At 42.3% G+C, this 20584-nt stretch overlaps 1 protein-coding gene across 8 annotated transcripts in view; it reads right to left on the bottom strand.

The window, feature by feature from the left end:
* Window positions 1-5906: 5906 nt before the first annotated feature.
* NCOA7 (nuclear receptor coactivator 7) overlaps window positions 5907-20584 on the bottom strand; it is a 135715-nt gene continuing 121037 nt past the window's right edge. For 3 of the 8 annotated variants that reach the window (XM_036024654.1, XM_036024653.1, XM_036024655.1), the window contains 5 exons: window positions 14953-15078; window positions 13262-13414; window positions 8833-8928; window positions 8389-8462; window positions 7866-8001 (listed from right to left, as the gene is read on the bottom strand). In XM_036024654.1, coding sequence (XP_035880547.1) covers window positions 7866-8001; window positions 8389-8462; window positions 8833-8928; window positions 13262-13414; window positions 14953-15078 — 585 coding nt within the window. Of the gene's footprint in view, window positions 8002-8388; window positions 8463-8832; window positions 8929-13261; window positions 13415-14952; window positions 15079-16332; window positions 16694-20584 lie in introns of those variants that run through there. The other 5 variants (XM_028509127.2, XM_028509126.2, XM_036024656.1 and 2 more) reach the window with 4 other exon arrangements.

Raw genomic sequence — 20584 nt, 5'->3', positions numbered from 1 at the left:
GAACCAGTTTATCTGTCATATGTCTTTGCCCTCTTCTTTCAACCCCGTCACCGAGCTGCAAACTCATGAACAGTTCAATCTTCATCTCAATGGTCCTCTGATCCATTTTCTAGATTTTTCTGCCGGAAACAGAATGTGACTCACCGTCCCTGCCCTAAAGCCCTGAGACACACCCTGGAACATCAGTCTACATTTTTCGGAATGCCAATATATAAGATACATGAAAATGAAGGAATTCTTTCCAAGAGGCAGCCTCACATTCCCTCCATGCCTCAGAGATCTCTTCCCCAGTCTTCTTTTACTTACACCCCTAAGACCCAGAGGGAAGAATATGAGCAGGTGGAGGGAGGACCATTCCTTCCTGCGGTGCAATCTTAAAAATGGTGCTGGTAAACTTGTGACTGAGCATTTTATAGAGGGGAGGGGAGAGGAACCAAGGGGTCCAAAACCGCTGTTTTAGTTCCAGCTCAGCCACATTGGACAAATCCTTTAATCCTTTGGGGTTTACTTCCTTCAGTTATATGCTTAGTTCAGTTAAACCTGATAAGCATTTATCCAATGACTCAGAGGAGTCCTGCAGCCTGACAAGCTTTGGGGATGTAAGAAAGAACAAGGACTGGTTAGCCACAGAGGAGCTCTGGTCATTAAAGAGCTTGCTTTCTACAGTAGAGGACTATGGATCTTGGTGCCCAAGGTGGTTAAGTAGAGGGTGGGTGACCAGATGGTGACGCTGGAGAGACTGAACTAAACAGATCCTGGCTCTCACCCTCGTGAGCTCTGTGACTTTGGCCAAGTTACCCAACCTCCTGAAAAACTAATTTCCTCACCTCTAAACCAGAGATAGTAATTATACTGTCTTTGCCTTTTTAAAGATTTTATTTATTTTTAGAGAGAGGCAAGGGAGGGAGAGAAACACCAACGTTCAAGAGATATTTTGATCGGTTGCCTCTCACATGCCCCCAACTGGGGACCTGCAGGGACCACAACCCAGGCATGTGCCCTGACTGGGGATCAAACTGGCGACCTTTTGGTTTACAGGCCAGCACTCAATCCACTGAGTCACACCAGCCAGGGGTTTGTTTTGAGGTTCAAATAAGATAATGCAGTTAAAAAAAGAGAGAGGGAGGGTCATGATAAATAAATGTTACCTGTACCTCTCATTCTCCTCTTGAGCCCTATTGTTATTGTTAATACTCGTGTATCAATTATTCCTTGGCAAGGCATTGTGGCAGGGTTTGGAGGTCTAGGCAGAAGTTGTCCATCAAACTTGTGCAGCTATGGCCTACTCGCTGGAGGAAGGTGCTTAAGATGAACATTTGGTTCTTGTCACAAGACCTTTCTTGAAAATGTTGACATGTGTTAACAGGATTAGAGGCTGGAGCAAAGTGAAATTGTCCTGGAGGAAGTTATTTCTTAATGGGGTGGGGAGTGTAATTTAGCATAAAGTCAGCAAGAGAATGCATTTTAGATGAGGTAGAGGATGGTGTTAATACATGCTTTGGAAGGTGTTGAAGTAAGGAGTGAAAACTATGCGGAATAAATTTGACTTGATCTAAAAAATATGGTCCACAAGTTATAACAGAAATGGTTAAGAAATATGAGTCCAAAGGAATTATAATTAGGAAACTGCTCATGCATGAGAAATGCATGTATTTAAAAAATATAAACCAAGCAAATTGTGAGCGCACACACACACACACACACGGTTCATGGCTAATTTTGTAAATGTACAAAGACGGCTTACAAATCAGTAAAATTAGGCCCTGGCTGAGTAGCTCAGGCGGTTACAGCTGCAAGGTCCCAATACAACAAGGTTGCAGGTTTGATCCCTGATCAGGGCACATACAAGAATAAACTGATGAATGCATAAATCAGTGGAACAAATCAGTGTTCCTTTCTCTCTCTCCCCCTTCTCCCTTCCTTCCTCCCTCTCTCTAAAAATCAATAGTAAAGAAAAAAAATCAGTAAAATTATGAATAACTCAGTAGAAAAATGGACAAAGGACTTGGACACATTCAGGAAAAAAAGATTTAATAGAGCCAAAACAAGTGGAAAGATGTTCACCACCATTTATGATTAGAAAATGAAAATTAAAATAAGATACCATTCTGGGAAAAACAAAAGAGATTGATATAAAACCAGTATTGATGAGTGTGTGAGGTAACTAACTGGTATGCTTATATGTGTTTGGTATAAACTAGTATAACTTTTATGGAGGAATAATGAACAGGATCTTTTGAAATAAAAAGTACGTGCACTCTTTGACTCACTGCTAAAAGTTGTCTCAGAAATACACAATCATAACACAAAGTTCTCTATACAAGGATGCTCTCCAAGGATTGTGTGCAGCAGCCAAAAACAGCCCTTCAGTGAAGAACCGCTCCAACGGTGGCGGCCCACGCATGAAGAATGGGCTGGGTCTGCACGGACACATTTTGTTTTGTGAACAAAATGTTGTTCACAGCATCTTCTTGAACTAAAAAGGCAAGCCGAAGAACCCCATCTTTAGCATGCCTGCTCACAGGAAGAAGATATAAATAAGTATAAATGTGTAGAAATACTCTGGAAGGAAACACAAGGAACTTTCTGTGGTTGTTACCTCTGGGAATGTAGGCAGAGAAATTGTTTGCCATTCACTGAATTCCTTTCTGGGCCATTTGAAAACCACCATGAATAGGTATTAGTTCTATAATTTAAAAAAAGAAATAAAACTTCAGTTAAACATATCAAAAGAGCCAATGAGAGCCATTGCAATATGTCCGAAAATAGTTTTTAGAAATGAAGTTGCTGTCTTAGAAGATAAACTTTCCTTTGCAAATTTCACATCATTAGTTGATTCCTCCATGTGAAGAAGGAAATCCGCCATGGTTTTATCCAGTAGTAAGTAGTGCTTACTTTATGCCAGGTACTAGTTTAAGTGCTTTAACCATGTAATAACATTAGACATGGGGCGGTTTTCATTACAATATTATTATCCTCACATTGTAGGTTAGGAAAACAAGGCCTATAGGGGTTCAGTTACTTAACCAAGCTCACCAGCTATAAAACTCTAGACCTGAGATCCAAACTCAGGATGTCTGGCTGCAGGATGCTTTAACCACTATGCTTGCTGCCTTTTGAAGTCTTTAGAGGTTTTGAGTTCCATGGGTGAGCTGATTATATGACCCGCTGAAAGGGACACGGGCCATGTCCTCTCAACTCCCCCTGGGATACCCCAGGTTAAACCGATATACTGATCCTTTGGAGGATTTAATAGAAAAACAAGACACTGCAAGAGAACACGCCTATGGCTTACTGGATGTGGAGTAACAGTGGGGCCTTTTAACAACTCTTAACAACAGTACTTCAACACAGCATATCTTTGTACAAATCTTCTTCCTGTTAATTGGAGTCTTCCAAGATGAAAGGGCCGATTTTAGCCAGCTCTTAGGGAACATGTGGCTGATTCACCAGGCAGGGGAAATTGAGACTAAGCCAAGGACTGCTGTGGGTATTGAAGGCTGAACTGATTGGTTCAATTCCAATGTTTTTGAAGCTTGTCAAAGTAAGGATGATTTTTTAGTTGCAGAAACATGAGGAGACATGCCTTATCATCCAAGCTTATTGAATGTGAATGTGTTTCCTGTTTAGCATTTTCCTCAAGGTTATGTTAAGCTAGATCAGGGTTATTCTATGTAATCTTAGAAGTGGAGTGATTGATGGCACTCTTGTTGATAGGTAAATAGGACACTGAGATTAACTAGTGGTCTCTTCTCTTATGCCTTTTCACCCTTCATTCTAACAGGTTAATGTTGAAACTTTCTCCACATGCAAACAGGTTCTCTGGGTGTGCAGGTAGCTCCCAGCAGGTAAGCTTAGGAAGGACAATTGGTCATTGAACAGAACTGCCTGAGGCATTCTTGGTGGTTCCATTATTTCTTGGTGGTTCTGAGAAAGGATGCACAATTCTTTGTAAGGATTAAATTGCTTATCCTTCCTGTGGCCCCTCAGGCATTGTGGATGGATGGTGCCTGGGGAGGGATATGGCATCCTACAGGGCTGCCACGGGCAGTAGACTGTCCAGTATAAGAATAAAACACGTGCCAATGTCCAAGGCAAGAATTCTTTGTGTTTGGTTAGTGAAGAGGATGGGTAATCCTATAGAAATCCAAGTTTTCAGTTTGGAAAGAACCTCAGGGAATTCAGACTTCTGGTGGCTTTATTAGCTGACTACCTAAACAGGGAGACACACACTATTATATCAGGGGGTGCGAAGCTGTGTGAAGACCCACAGTAGCAGAGCCAAAGCAAAGTACTCAGACCTAAAGGTTCTTTTTGCTGAGGGAGTAATAGTCTGAGTTCATTGCTGATGAAACATGATTTGGTTGAGCCATATCTTGACCTTGATCTACAGCTGTGATATTCAGTACAGCAGCCATTGCCCACATGTGGCTAAATTTAAATGAATTAAAGTGAAATTTAAAAAATCAGCTTCTCAATCACCCAGGTCCCATTTCAAGTGTTCAAGACTAGTCTTGCGTTGTCTGTGCAGGACAATGCAAATTCTGGAACATTCCCATTATTGTAGAATGTTTTACTGAGTAGCACTGATCTAGATACAGTGGTGTCCAACCTATTGGCATCTCTGAGCCACACTGGGGAAAGAGCTGCCTTGGGCCATACGTTAAATGCACTGTGACACACACACAAATCTCCTAATGTTTTAAGTAAATTTACAATTCTGTGTTGGGCTGCATTCACAACCATCCTGAGCCGCATGTGGCCTGCAGGACGCAGGTTGGACACTCCTGATTCTAGAAGATAAACAATAGGTCACCAAAGATATTCTAGCAAGAAACACCATTTTGATGGCTTGACTGACCACCCTAGAGAGGCCCTATCTAGTTTATATTTTCAACCACGAGAGATTTGAAATAGAAGGAAAGACAATAAGAAGCCGGATTTTGTTGTGAAGCCACCGTCTATCACAGGATCACTATGGTTAATGGTCACAGGCAAGGAGGTGGGAGCAGCGGGTGAGGGCTGTGAGGTTAGGGCTTCCCCTGAATGGGCTGTGGCCTGATTAGGCAGAAGGAAGTGGTTGAAGGTACTTCTGATACTTGCACAAAGGGCGAGTATGAACGACTTCGTTTCTGAAACTTCCTTTGGCTTCTGACCTCCCTACCTTTCTTTACCTGATTAGATTGGTAAAAATTGGTCAGACATCTTAAGAATATGAATCTTAGCCTCTCTTTCTGGTTTAAGAGGTTTTCAGTGCTTTCCTCAACAGAAGAGCAGTTGTCTGCTTAGTTCTATTTCACATACCTCTACAACCTTAAAAGGAAGTAAGGCAAAGAAAATCAAATGAAGGGCAACAACACTCCTCACACTAGTTCGGGGTGTCCCTGGGGGCCTGTAGCATGGGAACGTATCTGTCATTTTCAACAGTCTGGTGAGACATCTGATTGCCCCTCCCACCCATGTCCTTTCATGTTGACTCACAAACTGAGAGAGTGAGCAGTGAAGAGTGCTCGAGGTCTTCATCTTCAGGGGGAGGGGACAGGACGCCAAAGAAAACTGGTCAGAGGATACAGTGTCCGTTGAATTTAGAAAGTAGGTGGAAAGAGAATTGTTCAAAGGAGAAGGTCAGTATTCAAAGAACAGCTAGGACTAAGAACAGGGAAACTAGTAGACTTTGAGCCAAGAGCTGTCCCTAGTAACCGTGACAGAAGCAGTGTTCGTGAAGTTTGAGAAGAGGAGGGTCACTACTAGGAATGAACAGGGCATTTCTAGGGTGATGATAAAAATAAAAGCATGAGCACTGGACCTTACTCAGTCTTGGATATTTCATTATCCTCTCACCCAAGTAAAAACTCTAACATCCAATAAGTACCTGTTGAATGAAACCCTCGGGAAAGAAAATCGCACTGAATGCATAAATTCCTTTATTGAAAATATTGGGCTAGCACTGCATTACATATATTCGATATCCATAAATGAAGGGCCACACATTTCTGATTGGACAATACTGTTTTAAATAGAGAACACAGCATCTGGATATGCTCTCACAAGTACATATAATATCATGGACTAAACTAGGTAAGAGTGAATTATATGCAAATGACTGTTTGCTAATAGCGTATGGTTGCAAACGGCATACCTGGTAAACGTGGTCATCACGAGACGTCCCCGGTATCTCACACCAACACATCATTTAAGGAGCACATGAAGGTTAAACTGCCAGTATGTTGCTCATCAAGAATTCTCAACAGAAAAACTCAGGGGAAAGCACACCCGGGCTACAGACTTGAGCCTTTACAGCATTCATTGCAACTTGCGTGGAATGTACGTGGAGTTAAGTAGCTGTGGATCTGACCAGAGGCCCCTTGGCACCGTGTCTGTTGTCCTCTATAAACAGTCTAAAGGAAGGGAATAATCTCCAGGGAATATTCTGTCAGCTTAAGGCTTACATTCTACCAACTGTATTATTTTCTAAATGCAATTATATAAATGCTACTTTTGTTATTAATTCTTTTCTTTCCAAAATCACTGGGGATATAATTTATGACAGACCACTTCTCAGCTTTGGCTATTATATGAAATTTTTTTCCATTAGCAGTCTTTGGCTTTCATAATACTCTGGCAATCAATAATATTGGTCAACTTTTCAATAAGGTTTTATTATTATATTTAATAAAAGTGTTTTATGATGTGAAAATGGGTTGATGTTGAAAAATAGGTTTTATTTTTTGTTCCAATTTTGGTATGAATGCATTTCTTTGCATCTTTTTTTTCTCAAATAAAAGAGAAAAACATTGGTGGTTGGGCTAATTTGATATTTTTCCTTTGATACAAAACAGTCCTTTTAAAAACAGAGGCCTGTTTGTTAGTGTAAAAACTTGGGAAATTATGCAAAAACACTATGAAAATAAAGTTCTTATTACTAACAAATGATTTTATAAGAAGCAAAACATTTTCTTTTCAAAAGCAGAGTCTGTTCTAGTCTAGGTTCATAAAGGTATCCATCCACTTCTGTAAATATCAAATTATAACTGAGAAATGGCTTTTTCTTCTTTATACAACTATGTTCAGAATAAGTAACTAAAAATGTACCTTTTCAATGACTAAATGGAGAGCTCGCCTACAACAGTCAAATCAATGAACATTGGTAATGAGTTTTTTAAAATCACAATTAAGCACATATATATATATATATGCTGTTCAAGATCTATCACCCTAAACAATCAGGGCAAAAAAAAGCTCAATATAAAACTATATAAATCAAATGGAATTGTTGCCAAACATAGCACATTTCTTTTTTTTTTCAAGATTTGACACATTAAAAGAAAAAAAAAAAAACTGGCAACACATTTCAAACAATATCCTAGAAATAATAAATAAAACTTTTTAAAAAATCCTATACATACCCTTTTCAGTGCTGTGCACTTTCAATTTTTCTAAACAAGACTAACCTTTCCCATGGCAAACGATAGTATGCTGTACATTTTGGTAATGAAAATTATGTTGATAAATACACAAGGCATGTATGTATTTCCACAGTATCTTTTTTTTCACAGTTACCAAAAATAAAAGTTGCATTCAACTCATACATCTATAAATACTCTGATTCCTCACTGCGTGGACTTGAAGAAAGCAGGAGCACAAAGTCTTCCAGCAGCCTGGACGCCGGGCTGCTCCGGGCAGCAGCGGCCCTCCACACACGCCCTGCAGGCCCTCTGCAATGTGGTCGTGCTCCATGGTGACGGCAGGAAGGAAGCATCATGGGGGCATGAGGCAGTCTAGGCAGGCGCTTGTCTTCCAGCCAGCTTTAGGGGGGCTGAGCAAACCCAGTCTTTTCAATGTTGTATTTTAAGGCAGCCTGAGTTTCACTCAAATGTCCATACCTCGAGGTCCTGAACTATGAAGTCTTCCTTTTTGGAAAGAATATCGTTATTGAAAGTGCTGCAGGAATTACTTCGTCCGTGGTATAAGTCAGCATCTAGCCATAAACCAAATCGTCCCCTGAAGAGGTTAAAAGAAAAGTGAAAACATTTCAATCTTACGCGGCACACTTTCTGTCCTCCCTTATGGCGGTCTTCTTTCCATTATGCTACAGACAGACAGAAACCCTAAACTGCTTGTAAAACAAAGGGGGCATTTCCTTTACTTCATTTAAATGAGCTGTCTTTCCTAAAAGACAAGTGGTAGTAGTCCTTCATTGAAACACATAAATAAATCATTTTATCTCTGACTCTTAGTGCCATATGTTAGGCCACTTTCCTAATTAATATATGTGCATCGACTTGCTAAAATCACCTGACACCAAAGTTTTGGTTATCTGGGTCAAAACAGACCCACTCAGGTCTGTTGGTAAATTAATAACAACAACCACAACAACTAGAGTCTTACCCTCCACCACCAAGTTCTAGAGAAGTTATGTCTCCATTGATAAAGTATGAGTTTTCTCCACTCCACTTGAAGACCTTAGGGTAGAAACACAAGACAGAACAGACCTTTTAATCTGGAGAAGGGGCAAAAACAGAACATTAGAATAGTCCCTCTGTAACTACCTGCTGCGGGATGTGCTCTCCCGAAGGTTAAGAAGTCAGTAAGACCTCTCAGGCCCATGTGACTCTGACTCGCAGTCCCTCCCTGGACCCCAGAACACGCAGAAGGGCGGTCCCAAGGCCTGTGAAGGGACCCCCAGCAGTCTGCATGCTGCACTCGGCAGGCGCTGGCCTGGGCCGAGCGTGTCAGGGCAGCTGCTGCTCCAACAACAGCTCCCCACCTCCCGCCAACCCCCCACCCCCACTCTGTGACAGGGGAAATCGGGTATCTCTCCCATCCAGGTACCTTGAAATTGGGGCTAAATGTGTACAGAAAAGTTTCGCCTGTGCCATAATAGTGGTCACTGAATTTGAAAGGGTGGGTGGCGTACGCTCCGAAAATCTGTGAAAAGAAAACAAATACGTTAGCTGCTTTCAAACCTAAACCTCCCAAAGAAAGACTTTCTTCAATATTTTAACACAATCCTGAGACTGCATTATACCTCTCAGCAAAGTTCATTACCAAATCAGAGTTCGTAAATAACAAAGAGCGCCAGCAAAGACATGCATGTCCCCATACATCCCCAATGTCCCTGGCTCTAACTGAAATCCAAGTAGCTTGGAGATCTTATTTGTCAAAGGCCTACAATTGTTTCAATTTTAAAAGACTCCCAAAGTCCACTAGGGAGACAAATTTCCTGTAGTGACTACAGACGGCATATTGGGAACATAAAACAACAAGAAGCATCCTGCACACAGAAATGGGTGGCTGAGAGAACAAAGTCATGCATCTTCTGTGTTTCATAAGTGGAATTGTAGCCAGACATTTCCCCAGAAAAAATACATTTCTGTCTCTTTTATTTTTTAAAAGTGATTTCTCAATAGGCTTATTGAAACTGTGTCCATAACATGGCTTATCTAATATATCTTGTTCAAATTGGGTTTTAAGAAAAAAACAATAACAATTCCATGTACTATGGACTCTAAAGGTGACTTAGATGTATTGGAATCAATGATTCTTCCATTTTTCCCTGTTGAGGGCTGGAAGAAGCAGCATTTTCAGAATGTGCACGTCTGCTGCCTCTGCTTCCTGTATTTCTGCTCAGACCCCGGTCAGTACTTGCCGGGTGAGGGCTGGCAAGAGTGAGGACATGGAGTCTGAAAATGTCTGTAGGTAATTGTGATACACCATAGATTCCAAATTCCTATTGAGAGGCACTGCTTTAAATGGAGGTTGGCTGAAAAACATTATTTTTCAAAATTATTTTAACTGAATTACAGTCATAGCCAAACCTCTCCTTTACCAGTTTGGCTCAATACCTGGCTCCCTAAAATACTAAAAATTAGGTAGAGTAGAAGTCTGGAAACCCTTTCTAACCAGTGTTCTTCTGACTTCCTGCCACCAATCCTTTCCATAGAGCTGCTAAGAATACACAAAAACAAAAACATCAAAAATCCATTTCCCTTCTTCTAGTTATCTTCCAGTAAAAGAACTAAAATACTGTCGAGATAGGCATCTATTTTCTTAGGCACCTGGTAAAATACAACAAGAAGGGTAATGACCATACACAGAAGAAAGTGGGTTCCCTTCTAACCACTGAATAGGAAAAGCCATGCTTACTCTTTTACCCTCTACAGCAGTCTAAATAATTATATTTCTTTGCAAAATTTTCTTAGCAATCATGGAAATCTGTTTAAGGACTGGGGATTGGATAATACTAGAGAATTACTGTTAATTTTGTTAGGTTTATAGCATTGTGGTTATGTAAGAAATCATTTGAATTTTTTCCTATCAACTTTTTAGAAAGCAGTTGTATAAAATAGTATGCCTACAGTAATATTGTTGGGTTTATAACATATAAACATTTAATATATTTGGCAATGACAGAACAAAGGAATCCATGAGGATAAATGAAGACGACCAGAAGTGATAAAGGAAAGTTAATATAAAAGAAAAACCCTATAAATGCATATTTGCTCTCCTTTCTTCTTTCAGCTTTAGTTAGTAGATAAAAAAATTATATAAAGTAGTAATCATAACAATTTATTGGGTTTACATCAATGTAATACCTGTAACAGATTACCACAAAAAGTAGAATGATATGTAGAAGAACAGTATAGAATTAATATTTCTATACCTCACTGGAATTAAGTTAGTATAAATCAGACTATTAATTGCATGATAATGGCTCTGTTTCCCACAATGCCTTGTGATATAAATATTCCAGCCTGACTCAATGAAACGCAGGCCCCTTTGCAGGCATAGTTCCTTTGGTCAGTCTATGCTGACTGCAGGAAGGCTCTCCTTGGCTGTCTCTTTCCCTGCTTCTCTCTGGTACACTAGGTGGTCCACAGCTGAGCTTGTTGCCTTTATGGAGCCACCAGGCTCCTCATAATTGGTCTGGCACTGTTTCCAGAGGCCCTTTGGCCTGAACTTCCCTATACTCTTCTACATAAAGTCAGTTCCTTTGAGCAGAGCTTCAGAGCTCTGCATTTCATGGTCTGTGTCTTCCCCTGGAGCTAGGAGCTAGGGATTCTGCTCTGGAACTTGGGGCGGGACAGTGGCTTCTTTCTCTCAGCCAAATAATCTTGTTTTATGAGCAGGGTGCTGGGCACGGTAGAGGCTGGTCCTGGCTCACCTCACCTCACGTGGAACTCTGCCCTACAGGCTGGGACGAGGGCAGCAGAGGCCCCTGTATTCTCAGCCTGCCATGACTAATGTATAGCATCTGCCCTGTAAGTGTGGGGTGCAGGAAGAGAGCCCTTCGCCTCTAGACCACACCTGCATGGAATTTAGCTTCTGAAACAGTGGTCTCAGGAAGGCATGAGAAGTGCTGGGGGCCTTGCCTGGGAGCTGGGGCAGAGGGAGCCCCATCTCCGGGTCAGCACAGACCCAGAGTGAAGCATCTGTCCGTCTGAAATGAGGGTTGAGTGGAGGGCACAGGTTGTGCTTCAAGTGCCACAGAATCTCACTGTTATTACCGAGATTTATTTTATTTTCTTGAATAAATGTTTCTTCACTTGTATGCCTGTAGGACAGTTTCCAGAGCCTTCGATTGTTATTTTTGTAACTCCCACCAGCATGGTTTTTTCACTGGGGACTGAATTGGCGGAGCTCCTTATTGCTGCCATTTTGTGTATGTGACATTTTTATATTAAAATTTTATATCACTCATTTCCAGATAAATTCATAAGTTTTATTCTACCATGCTCTCAAACACAGCAAGACCACGTTCATGCCTCGGGGGTGGATGGGATGGGGTAAGAGAGTTAGAGTTCAGAGGTCTTCAAACAAGGCAGGCCACCCGAAGGCACCAGGTTCGATGACCCACCCCTGACGCTGCCAGTACTGGCCTCCTTTACCTGTCTGCGGGCAGGCACGGGGGACCCTGTGCTTCACCAGCGCCTGCTCTGTGCAGCCAGCACTTCCCCCAACAAGTGTGTGACCCTACGGTGAGGGTTTGTGCATGTGGTCTAACACCACCTAGCTTTGGCTCACCGAAAACATCACACCCGGCTTCTCAAACATCCCACTAAACCCCTAAGTAATTCAACTTTAAACCTCCGTTATTATGATTTGTAATTTTTAAGTTGACTCTACCCACTATTCAGCTGGATCATGATTAAATGTCATCCATCAAGAAATAATACTAGTAACAATAACAGCTAAACTACTCGGCACAACTCTTAAGCTGCAATAAATCCCAGGAAAAAATATGGTTGAGGAAGATGCCTCAGTACCCCATTTCTCTGCTAATTTTTCCGAAGGCAACTTATGACAGCAAAGAACTATTTCCCCTAAAATGACCCCAATTACATGGCTGCACAGAAAGCTTCTCAATGCTTAACAGTGTCCCACATGTAACAGGCATTCATTATATATTTTATGAATGAATGAATGGCTGTTGAGTAAAACCTGCTTCAATACTAGAAAGAGGAAAGAATGGCATCCACAGCTTGAAAATGTAAAGGAATTTCTTCTTGATATAACACAGACAAAACAGAACTAAAGAAAGAACAGACTTGAAAGATGCCTTTCTTTTGTGAAGAAGGCATCCCTGGCTGGGTGGTGAAAGAATCCAGGGAAGATCCTACTTGCACGCCAAGCTGCCTGAGGTGGGAAGTGCTAGTGTCAGGTAGATGGGAGAAATATCTCGATTTCACCAGTGTCTGCAAGACCGACTGCAACAGAGGGGAAAGTGCATGAGCCCTGGTACAGAGCGCTCTCCCTGCTGTTCCATAACAACCGGGCCCTTCCATGCCCTTGACTGAGTCTCCATCTCAGCAACCACGCAGGCAAAGGCTTGCGGGCCCTGCTCCAGCTCCCTGGAAAGAGTTCTGGTGTGGCACTGGCATTTCTTTCTGCGATCAGCTCCGTATCTGGACTTGACTTTTCTCCAACTTCTCCAGCTTTAGGTTATAGAATGTCATTATAGCTTTCTACTTCATGGTGAGTACAACAAAAAAAATTCCCTAAAATGTGACTCTATTTGAAAAATATGCTCCATATTCTTTTTTTAGAGATGCAATCTGAAGTGTGATAGTAATTGGGATTTACTTCAAAACACTTTAGCAAAGAAAAACCAACACAGAAAAGGCAGATGAAGCTTATGGGGCAAAATCCTGCTAAGCTGTGGAGTTTGTTGCACTTGTTTCTCTACTGTTGTGTACGTTTGTGAAGCTGCATAAAGCCTTCATTTAAAAAAAATGTTTTCTAAGGGAGGAATGAGCCTCACCTGATTATCCATGTCTTTGATGACCAATAGGACAGGGCTATCTAGTGATGCTGATTTCCGATAGAGAGTTTTCAAGCTGGTCCCGTGCTCCAACGTGCTATATGCCAGTCTCCATGGATACCCTTGCACCCTTGCTGGAAGGCGTCGGGCCAGCTGTGAATCCAAAGATGGGCATGAATACAGTTCACTCACAAGTCACTCATGAACACAGAGCATAACGTATGTGCCTATGGGTCAAACTTAAAACTACACGAATTTACACATTATTCCCCTTTACTCTGGCAAATTTTTGCCATTCTAAACCAAGAACGAGAAGGAAAATCATTCCTTGGTGGGGTTTACTTTAGTGGAATGCTGCCCAGAGCATGCTTTTACCTCGGGGGTCTGACTGTGGGCTCCCTGTGCCATTAGGCACTGGGAGATACAGCACCTAGCCTGATAAAGAAGTATGAGTTAGAGGCAGATTCTCTCTGTGTTACACTTCAACCTGGCTCACCCCAAATAGTGCATGTTTCTTCAGTTGTTCTTTCTAAACCCCCGAAGGCTTAGAGCTACTACTGACACCTGCAGCTTCCCACAGAAGTGACAACGACACACAGTGCTTGATGCAAGTAGTTGGATGCAGCCTGTCCACACCGCACCTGGATCTTTCACTACATTAATATTTAGCTTAGCCCTGACTGGTGTGGCTAGTGGACTGAGTGCCAGTCTGTGAACCAAAGGGCCAACAGTTCATTTCCCAGTCAGGGCACATGCCTGGGTTGTGGTCCAGGTCCCCAGTAGCGGGCGTGTGAGAGGCAACCACACAATGATGTTTCTCTCCCTTTTTCTCCCTCCTTTCCCTTCTCTCTAAAAACAAAATCTTTAAAAAAATATTTAGCTTAAACTTGACTGTTATAAATACCAATAATGCATCTCTCCAAAAATACTAACAAAGGAGGCTATGAAGTACTGAAGTCTTCAGAATGCTGAATATCAGCTCTAGTGTTAGACTAAACCCCATTTCTGCAACTGCCTGGTCAAATCTCTTGGCTTTCCTGGGCCTTTTTTGGCTCACTTGGAAACTGAGGGAGTTGAACTTGAGGATTCATTAATTAAGGTCACTGAAATGCAGGTCTAAGCTGGCTGCAGGGGGCAGTGGAAGAGATTCCTGACTGAGGATCAAATGGGAGCACATTTTATATTTCATAAAACAGAAGTAACACATTTTCAGAAAATATAAAGGACACAAGGGAAACTACAGAAAAAGGAAAATCCTACTGGTTGGTAGTTTTCATAAAGCAAACACAGTGTATTTGCCATATGATTTTTGTTGAGCCTAGTAAATGAAAAACACTGGAACTGGGCAGCAGTCACTGGGGTAAATCTGGATCCTAAGTGCAGCAGGACTATGGTAGGACCCTTGACAAATTGTTTTGAAAACCAGAAACGGCTTTTCCTTCAGGCCTGGGGGTGTGGACATCCTGTCTGGTGGAGTGCTCGCACTCCGCACTCCCGAGGAGGCAGCAGGGAGCGCCGCCATACCTCTTGGGAGCCGAGAAAGGGCCCCTGGCCTTGGTTAGGCTGTGGGTGACCTTCCTTTGAAACCTGGCTCATCCTTCACCCAGACTGAAGTGAGCAAATGTGGTCAGGGTTGGGAAGTGCTTTTCAAGGGTGGAAGACCCCCACCGTGAGTCCCCGGGGAGGACCACCTGCTCGATGTGCATGTTCTCCAGGAGCGCGCTGTGGGGCTGCAGGGTCGGCAGGGCCGCCTCGTCATCGTCCTCATAGTAGCTGCACGTGCTCTTCCTGCGCTTTGCCTCCTCAACGGTGATGATCTGAAATGCAGAAAACGAATAAGCCAAAACCCACCCCACGATGCATCCGCTTTTCTTGCAACCCGTGGCATTTAGCACCAGGACATAAACTGAACTGGGACTTTGGGAAATGGCTGGTTTTTCAATTTCAGAACCAATACAGAATTTAACGCATGAGAGCTGAGGCACTTACTACGTACCAATTAAAGTCGAAGTTTTCCCCTTTACTATTGCTGTCGACTGCTCAGTCCTGGAGCCAGAACTGTGTACAACGCCACAAGCCACTTAGACCCTTGAAATGCCCTATTCTCCTGTAGTGTGCATCTAACTCTAAACTGTTAAGGGCCTAATCAGAGATCATTCCATGAGTAAGTCTTCTATAAATAGGGATATTGGAAAGATAAGGTAGTTTTTTTTAATACTCAATGTTTTCTCTTAAGATTGTGCACATAGCAACCAACCCTGATAGAGATGACGGATGGTAACAGCTACCAGAGCAACAACCCAAAGAAACACAAATGAAGTCTACATTACAGTTGGGTTATGATTCTTTACACACAGTTCAGAAACTACCAAAGTGGACTTTCCCTCAAAACTGAGCAATATGATGTTGTACACAACATTAATTATTTCCTTGTAACTAAGCTCATGAACTACCAAAGTAAATTTCCCTTTAAGAGTCCATTTGTTTGCCCGTCCTCACGTGTGGATAAATCACTGAATTATTTTGAAATTGAAGATATACATAAAGAGACTAATTCACTAAGATGCCTGGGTACCAGTGACTTCTACATTATAGAGAAAAACATTTAAGTTCTATCTAGTAAAAGTTGTCAGATAATGCACTACTCCATTCCCAAATGCATGGTCATCGATACAAAGCACCTGCTGTGTCGCCTGTGCCAGATTTACAAGGAGGAAAATTAGCTTATACATTTTACCATCTTCTCCAGGGGAAATTCTGAAAGAAAACACTGTTAAAGAATCACATATCCAGCATTTTTGATGTATTAAATAAAGCATATTTATTTTATTTTATTTTTTTGGTGAACTCTACATTGAACAGTGGAAAGAAAAAAAAATCAAGTATGGATTTTTTGACTCCAAAGATGTGGGCACACCACACCATACCCACCTTCAAACAAACAGAATACCTGCTCTAGTTGAAATGCCAGCCCAATCTTTTCTAATTAACACAACAGTTCAAAGCATACTGAGTGGCAGATCTCTGAGGATTTAGGGGCACCTAATTAGCAATCAGGGACCCCAACATACCTTCACAAAAGGCTCTTGGTTAGGTCTGGCACAATAGAAAATCTGAATGTCCAAGGGCAATCTTCGGACTCGCATGGTGATCCGGTGAGAACTGCCTGCTGGCTTTCTAATGAGGAAGAGGTTTTTTCTCTCTCTGCCTCCACACACTGTTACTTGTAACCACGCTGCGCTACAACTGTTTCTGCAGTGTCTGGTTTCCTGCACGGTTGAGTTTCTGTTTCCCTTAGGAGAAGGTTCAACATTTCTACAGGAACACACCCAAATTAGGATTTAGAGCAAACACAAACTTCCTGCCAGGCAGAGCTGTGAGCCTGTAAAATGACACTTCACCTTTGAAAGGGTGGTTTCCTAACAGTACAACAAATCCCATTGTTTTTTCTTTCCCCCTTTTCTTCTTAACTGTTCTCTGGCTAAACTAGCGTTTCTAACCTTGGCTTTCCAGCGTTTTTTTTCAGCACCTTCTCAGAAGCTAAACCTCCATTTTAAATTTTACACAATTTCCCTGACATCAGTTTGAATCTCGTGGGAAGGGTGAAAAGGAGACTTTACCCGAGGTTCACTGTACTTAGAACAATGGCATTTCACTTCAATATCATGTCATGTTCGTTAAGTGGGAGCAACTGAAAAGAATGTGGAAACATCTGGTTTATATGAGGCAGGGAAAATTTCATTTCAGATTCAGTTTTTCAAAACAGCTGGCAAAGGAAAAAAAAAGAATGGTAACTCTTTATACTTTTTAGGATATTAATCTTTTAAAATTTTTCATTAATTTTATTGGGGTGACACCAGTTAATAAAATTCCATAGGTTTCAAGTGTACAGTTATGTCATGCATCATCTGTACATGGCATTCTGTGTTCCCCAGAAATTCAGGACATTAATCTTAAGGCTGAGAAGCATGACGAGCCAGGCTCTGCTCCCCAGATCCAATGTCGGGGGATGGAAAGAAATGCAGAACACCATGGATCAATTTTCCGTGATCTCTCTGTGACTTTTCCAGATGCCCAACGGCCTTTGGTCCTGCTGAGGGGACGGGAGTGCTCTGGCACAGCCCATCCTGGGGGGAACCTGGAGGGCTCGGGCAGATACCCTGCGGCCAGTCCCAGGCCGGCCAGAGCTCATCCTCAGCGCCAGAGCCTGACCATAACCTGGGGGAGAACCACTGGCATTTTGTGCAGGTGAGATGGCATTCCTTTAAGTACCTGGCACTTCATGACGGCGAACGCTTTTCTTATTGCTGACATTATTACAGATGTCCCCGACTCTCCCCTCCCCCTGCCTTCCTCCACACAGCAGTGCCCTGCCCACGGCTTTCACCACATTGTTGTCTGTGTCCCTGGGCCATGCATTATGCACACGAATTCTGGCTGACTTCTTCCAGTCCCCCACCCGCTTGGAGATCTGTCCGTCGGTTCCACGTGTCCATGTCTCTGGTTTTATTTTATTTGTGAGTTTATTTTGTTCATTAGTTTCCACATACGAGTGAGATCATATGACATCTGCCTTTCTCTGACTGGCTTTTTGCTTAAAAAGACGTGGTACATTTACACAATGGAACACTATGAGGCTATAAAAAAAAAAGGAACTCTTACCCTTTGTGACAGCGCGGATGGATCTGGAGTCTATTAGGCTACGCCAAAGAAGGGAGCTCACATTTACTGTGAGCTTGCTATATGATGGTGGTGTCAGGTGCTCTGACAGACACAGGGACACAAAACAGTCTGTAGTTTGGGGGGCGGGGGTGAGGAGCCAGTAGAGAGACATTTATAAATAAATGAATGTCATTCCACGTGATACAAATGCTAATAGCAGCTCAAAGGAAGTTGGGGACACCTAGAGAGTTCCGAGATTGCTTACTCAGTTTGAGAGCAATGGATGGGGTAGGGGAGGTGTCCAGGTAAAGGGAATAGCAGGAACACACAGCTGTGTTCTTTGTTCATTGTGGCTTGAGAATACAGAGCAAGGGAAGTCGAGGGGAGGCTAGGGAGGCAGAAGAAGTGGAGAAAATAAAAAATAGTGGTGCCGTGAAGGGGCTTAGAACTTATAGGACAGTATTTCTGAAACCTGTCTGTTCTTCAAAATCATCTAAGAGCTTTTAAAAATACAGATTCCAACATTCCTCCCCTGGACCCACTGAATTAATGTCCCTAGTGGTGAGGCGCTAGGATTCAGTTAAAAAGATAATAATTTGCCAAGCGATGGCTCGGATGATTGGCCAGGTGGGTAATGATGGCTATGGGCAACGGAGTGCCAGTGCGTGTCTAAGCATAGACCGCACCTGTGATCGCCTGCTTGAGCACTTATTTATAAACAGGCAGCACAGAACAGATGCAAGATTTTTAAACGTGACGAAGCAAACATCACAGATCATTAAACAGTGCTGGAAAAACTGGCAGATAAAATATTACCTATCATATATCAGCCAGTCAATTGTAGAATGAGGGGAGTTTAAATTGGTTGCATGGGGCCAACTACACATAAAAGCACTATAATCAAAAACCATTAACAAAAACATAAATAAAATTAAGAGAAGATAACAAACTTGGAAAATATCTGTCAAAAATGTAGGCTACAAAGAATTCATATCTTTAATCCTAAAGAGCTCAAACAGCATGATGGAATTATTAAGATTCTTTTAGGAAAACGGGCAAAGAAAATGAGTGGGCATCACAACAACAACAAAACAAACAGGTTATACATGATAGGATATGACCGCACATACAAATATTCACTCTATCCTCAATCCCAATCAAGGAAACAGACATTAAAACGTATTGTTTCTCAATTTACAAATGAGCAAACACTTTTACAAAGGCGTCACAGTTACAACATTCTCTGCTGGCAGGAGCACAGGGGGGTTCCCTCCCACTGCTGACAAGTGGGCATTACATGCGAATTTAGCACCCTTACACCAAGTAATTTCACTTCCCAGAAATTACAAAGTACAGATTACCTCATCCTTGTGAAAACCCTGAACCGAAACAAAGATTCCTGAAAGTTTGGAATCGTTAAATAAATCTTGACTGAGATACAATATTATGCAAGCATTAAAAATGCAACTTAAAAATCTTTAATATGATAATTATCACAATATCTCAGGTGAGAAAAACCAGATACAAAACTATATAGAGAGCTTGATCCCATTTTGCAAAAAAAAAAAAAAAAAGAAAAGAAAAGGAAAGCAAGACAACTCCAACCTCATCCCCCAGAAACACCCTAAAATCAAATGAAAAAAGGAGTGGAAGGAAATGTACAAAAGTGTCAGGTGTGTAGACATTATTTTTGAATTTTCTGCACCTTTTTGTTTCATAATTTCCTAAAATAAGCAGGTATTGTTTTGATGAAATTAGGAAATCAAGCTTATTTAAAGAGCTTGCATATGGGAGGGTGAGCCAGTGGGTGGGTTGGGACTGGAGCTGCCTTTGGGAGTCTCAGGGGAGGGCACAGACAGGCTGACGGGGCAGCGGTGGTGGAGGGGGGCTGAGGCCCCTGCACATTTAAGAACAAAATCCATAAGATTCGGCCTGCAGATGAATGACTAGGTACGGAGATGAAAAAGAATCTGGGAATGTTTCTGGCTTGGATCACTGTAATGGGGCACAGGGCAAGGGGTGTCCTGGAACCTGGGAGAAAACCCCCACAGCCCTTGGAAGCTGACAATATAGATTAAGATACTTTGCATACCTATGGCAAGCTGCTAGCTAGTTTAATAGCTATGATAACAGCTTGTGCTACTGCACTGGGGGGAAAAGGTGTGACTTTCAGGATTTAAACAAAGGGCGGGGAGAGAGCCTGGAGATATTCCGCCACGGGGCTTGGAAGGGAGTAGAAGAGCCCTGTGAAAGGAAGAACTAAGCTACTGTGTAGTTGGTACTCAGGTTCCGGCCATGCAGCCTGGTGCGGTGAGGAAGGAGACACATTGCTGCTTTGATCGTGTCTGGTCTAGCTGACTCTGAAGACCCTCCCTTACAAGACGCTGACCTGCTGCCTTGCTAACCTGGACTTTATCTGGACTCTTGAGACTTATGTCTTTCCTGGACTTGACTGTGATCCAGTGCTCCACGGCACAGGTATTCCTGGACTATTACGTGGAGGCTGATGACTATGTACCCCAGAGCCTGAGGGACAGAGCAGCTGCATGAGAATGGTGACTTTGGTACCTTCCAGAGGGAATGAAGAACTGTTTGTGCAGCTGGCTGAAGATAAGAATACAGGGAACTATTGGGTTTTGCTTTTGGCTTACAGCCTTTTGG

Source organism: Phyllostomus discolor, chromosome 4 (genome assembly GCF_004126475.2).
Source record: "Phyllostomus discolor isolate MPI-MPIP mPhyDis1 chromosome 4, mPhyDis1.pri.v3, whole genome shotgun sequence".
In the NCBI taxonomy this organism is placed as follows: Eukaryota; Metazoa; Chordata; class Mammalia; order Chiroptera; family Phyllostomidae; genus Phyllostomus; species Phyllostomus discolor.
Note: the sequence above shows the minus strand (reverse complement) of the source record. Positions and strands in the feature narration are given on the sequence as shown.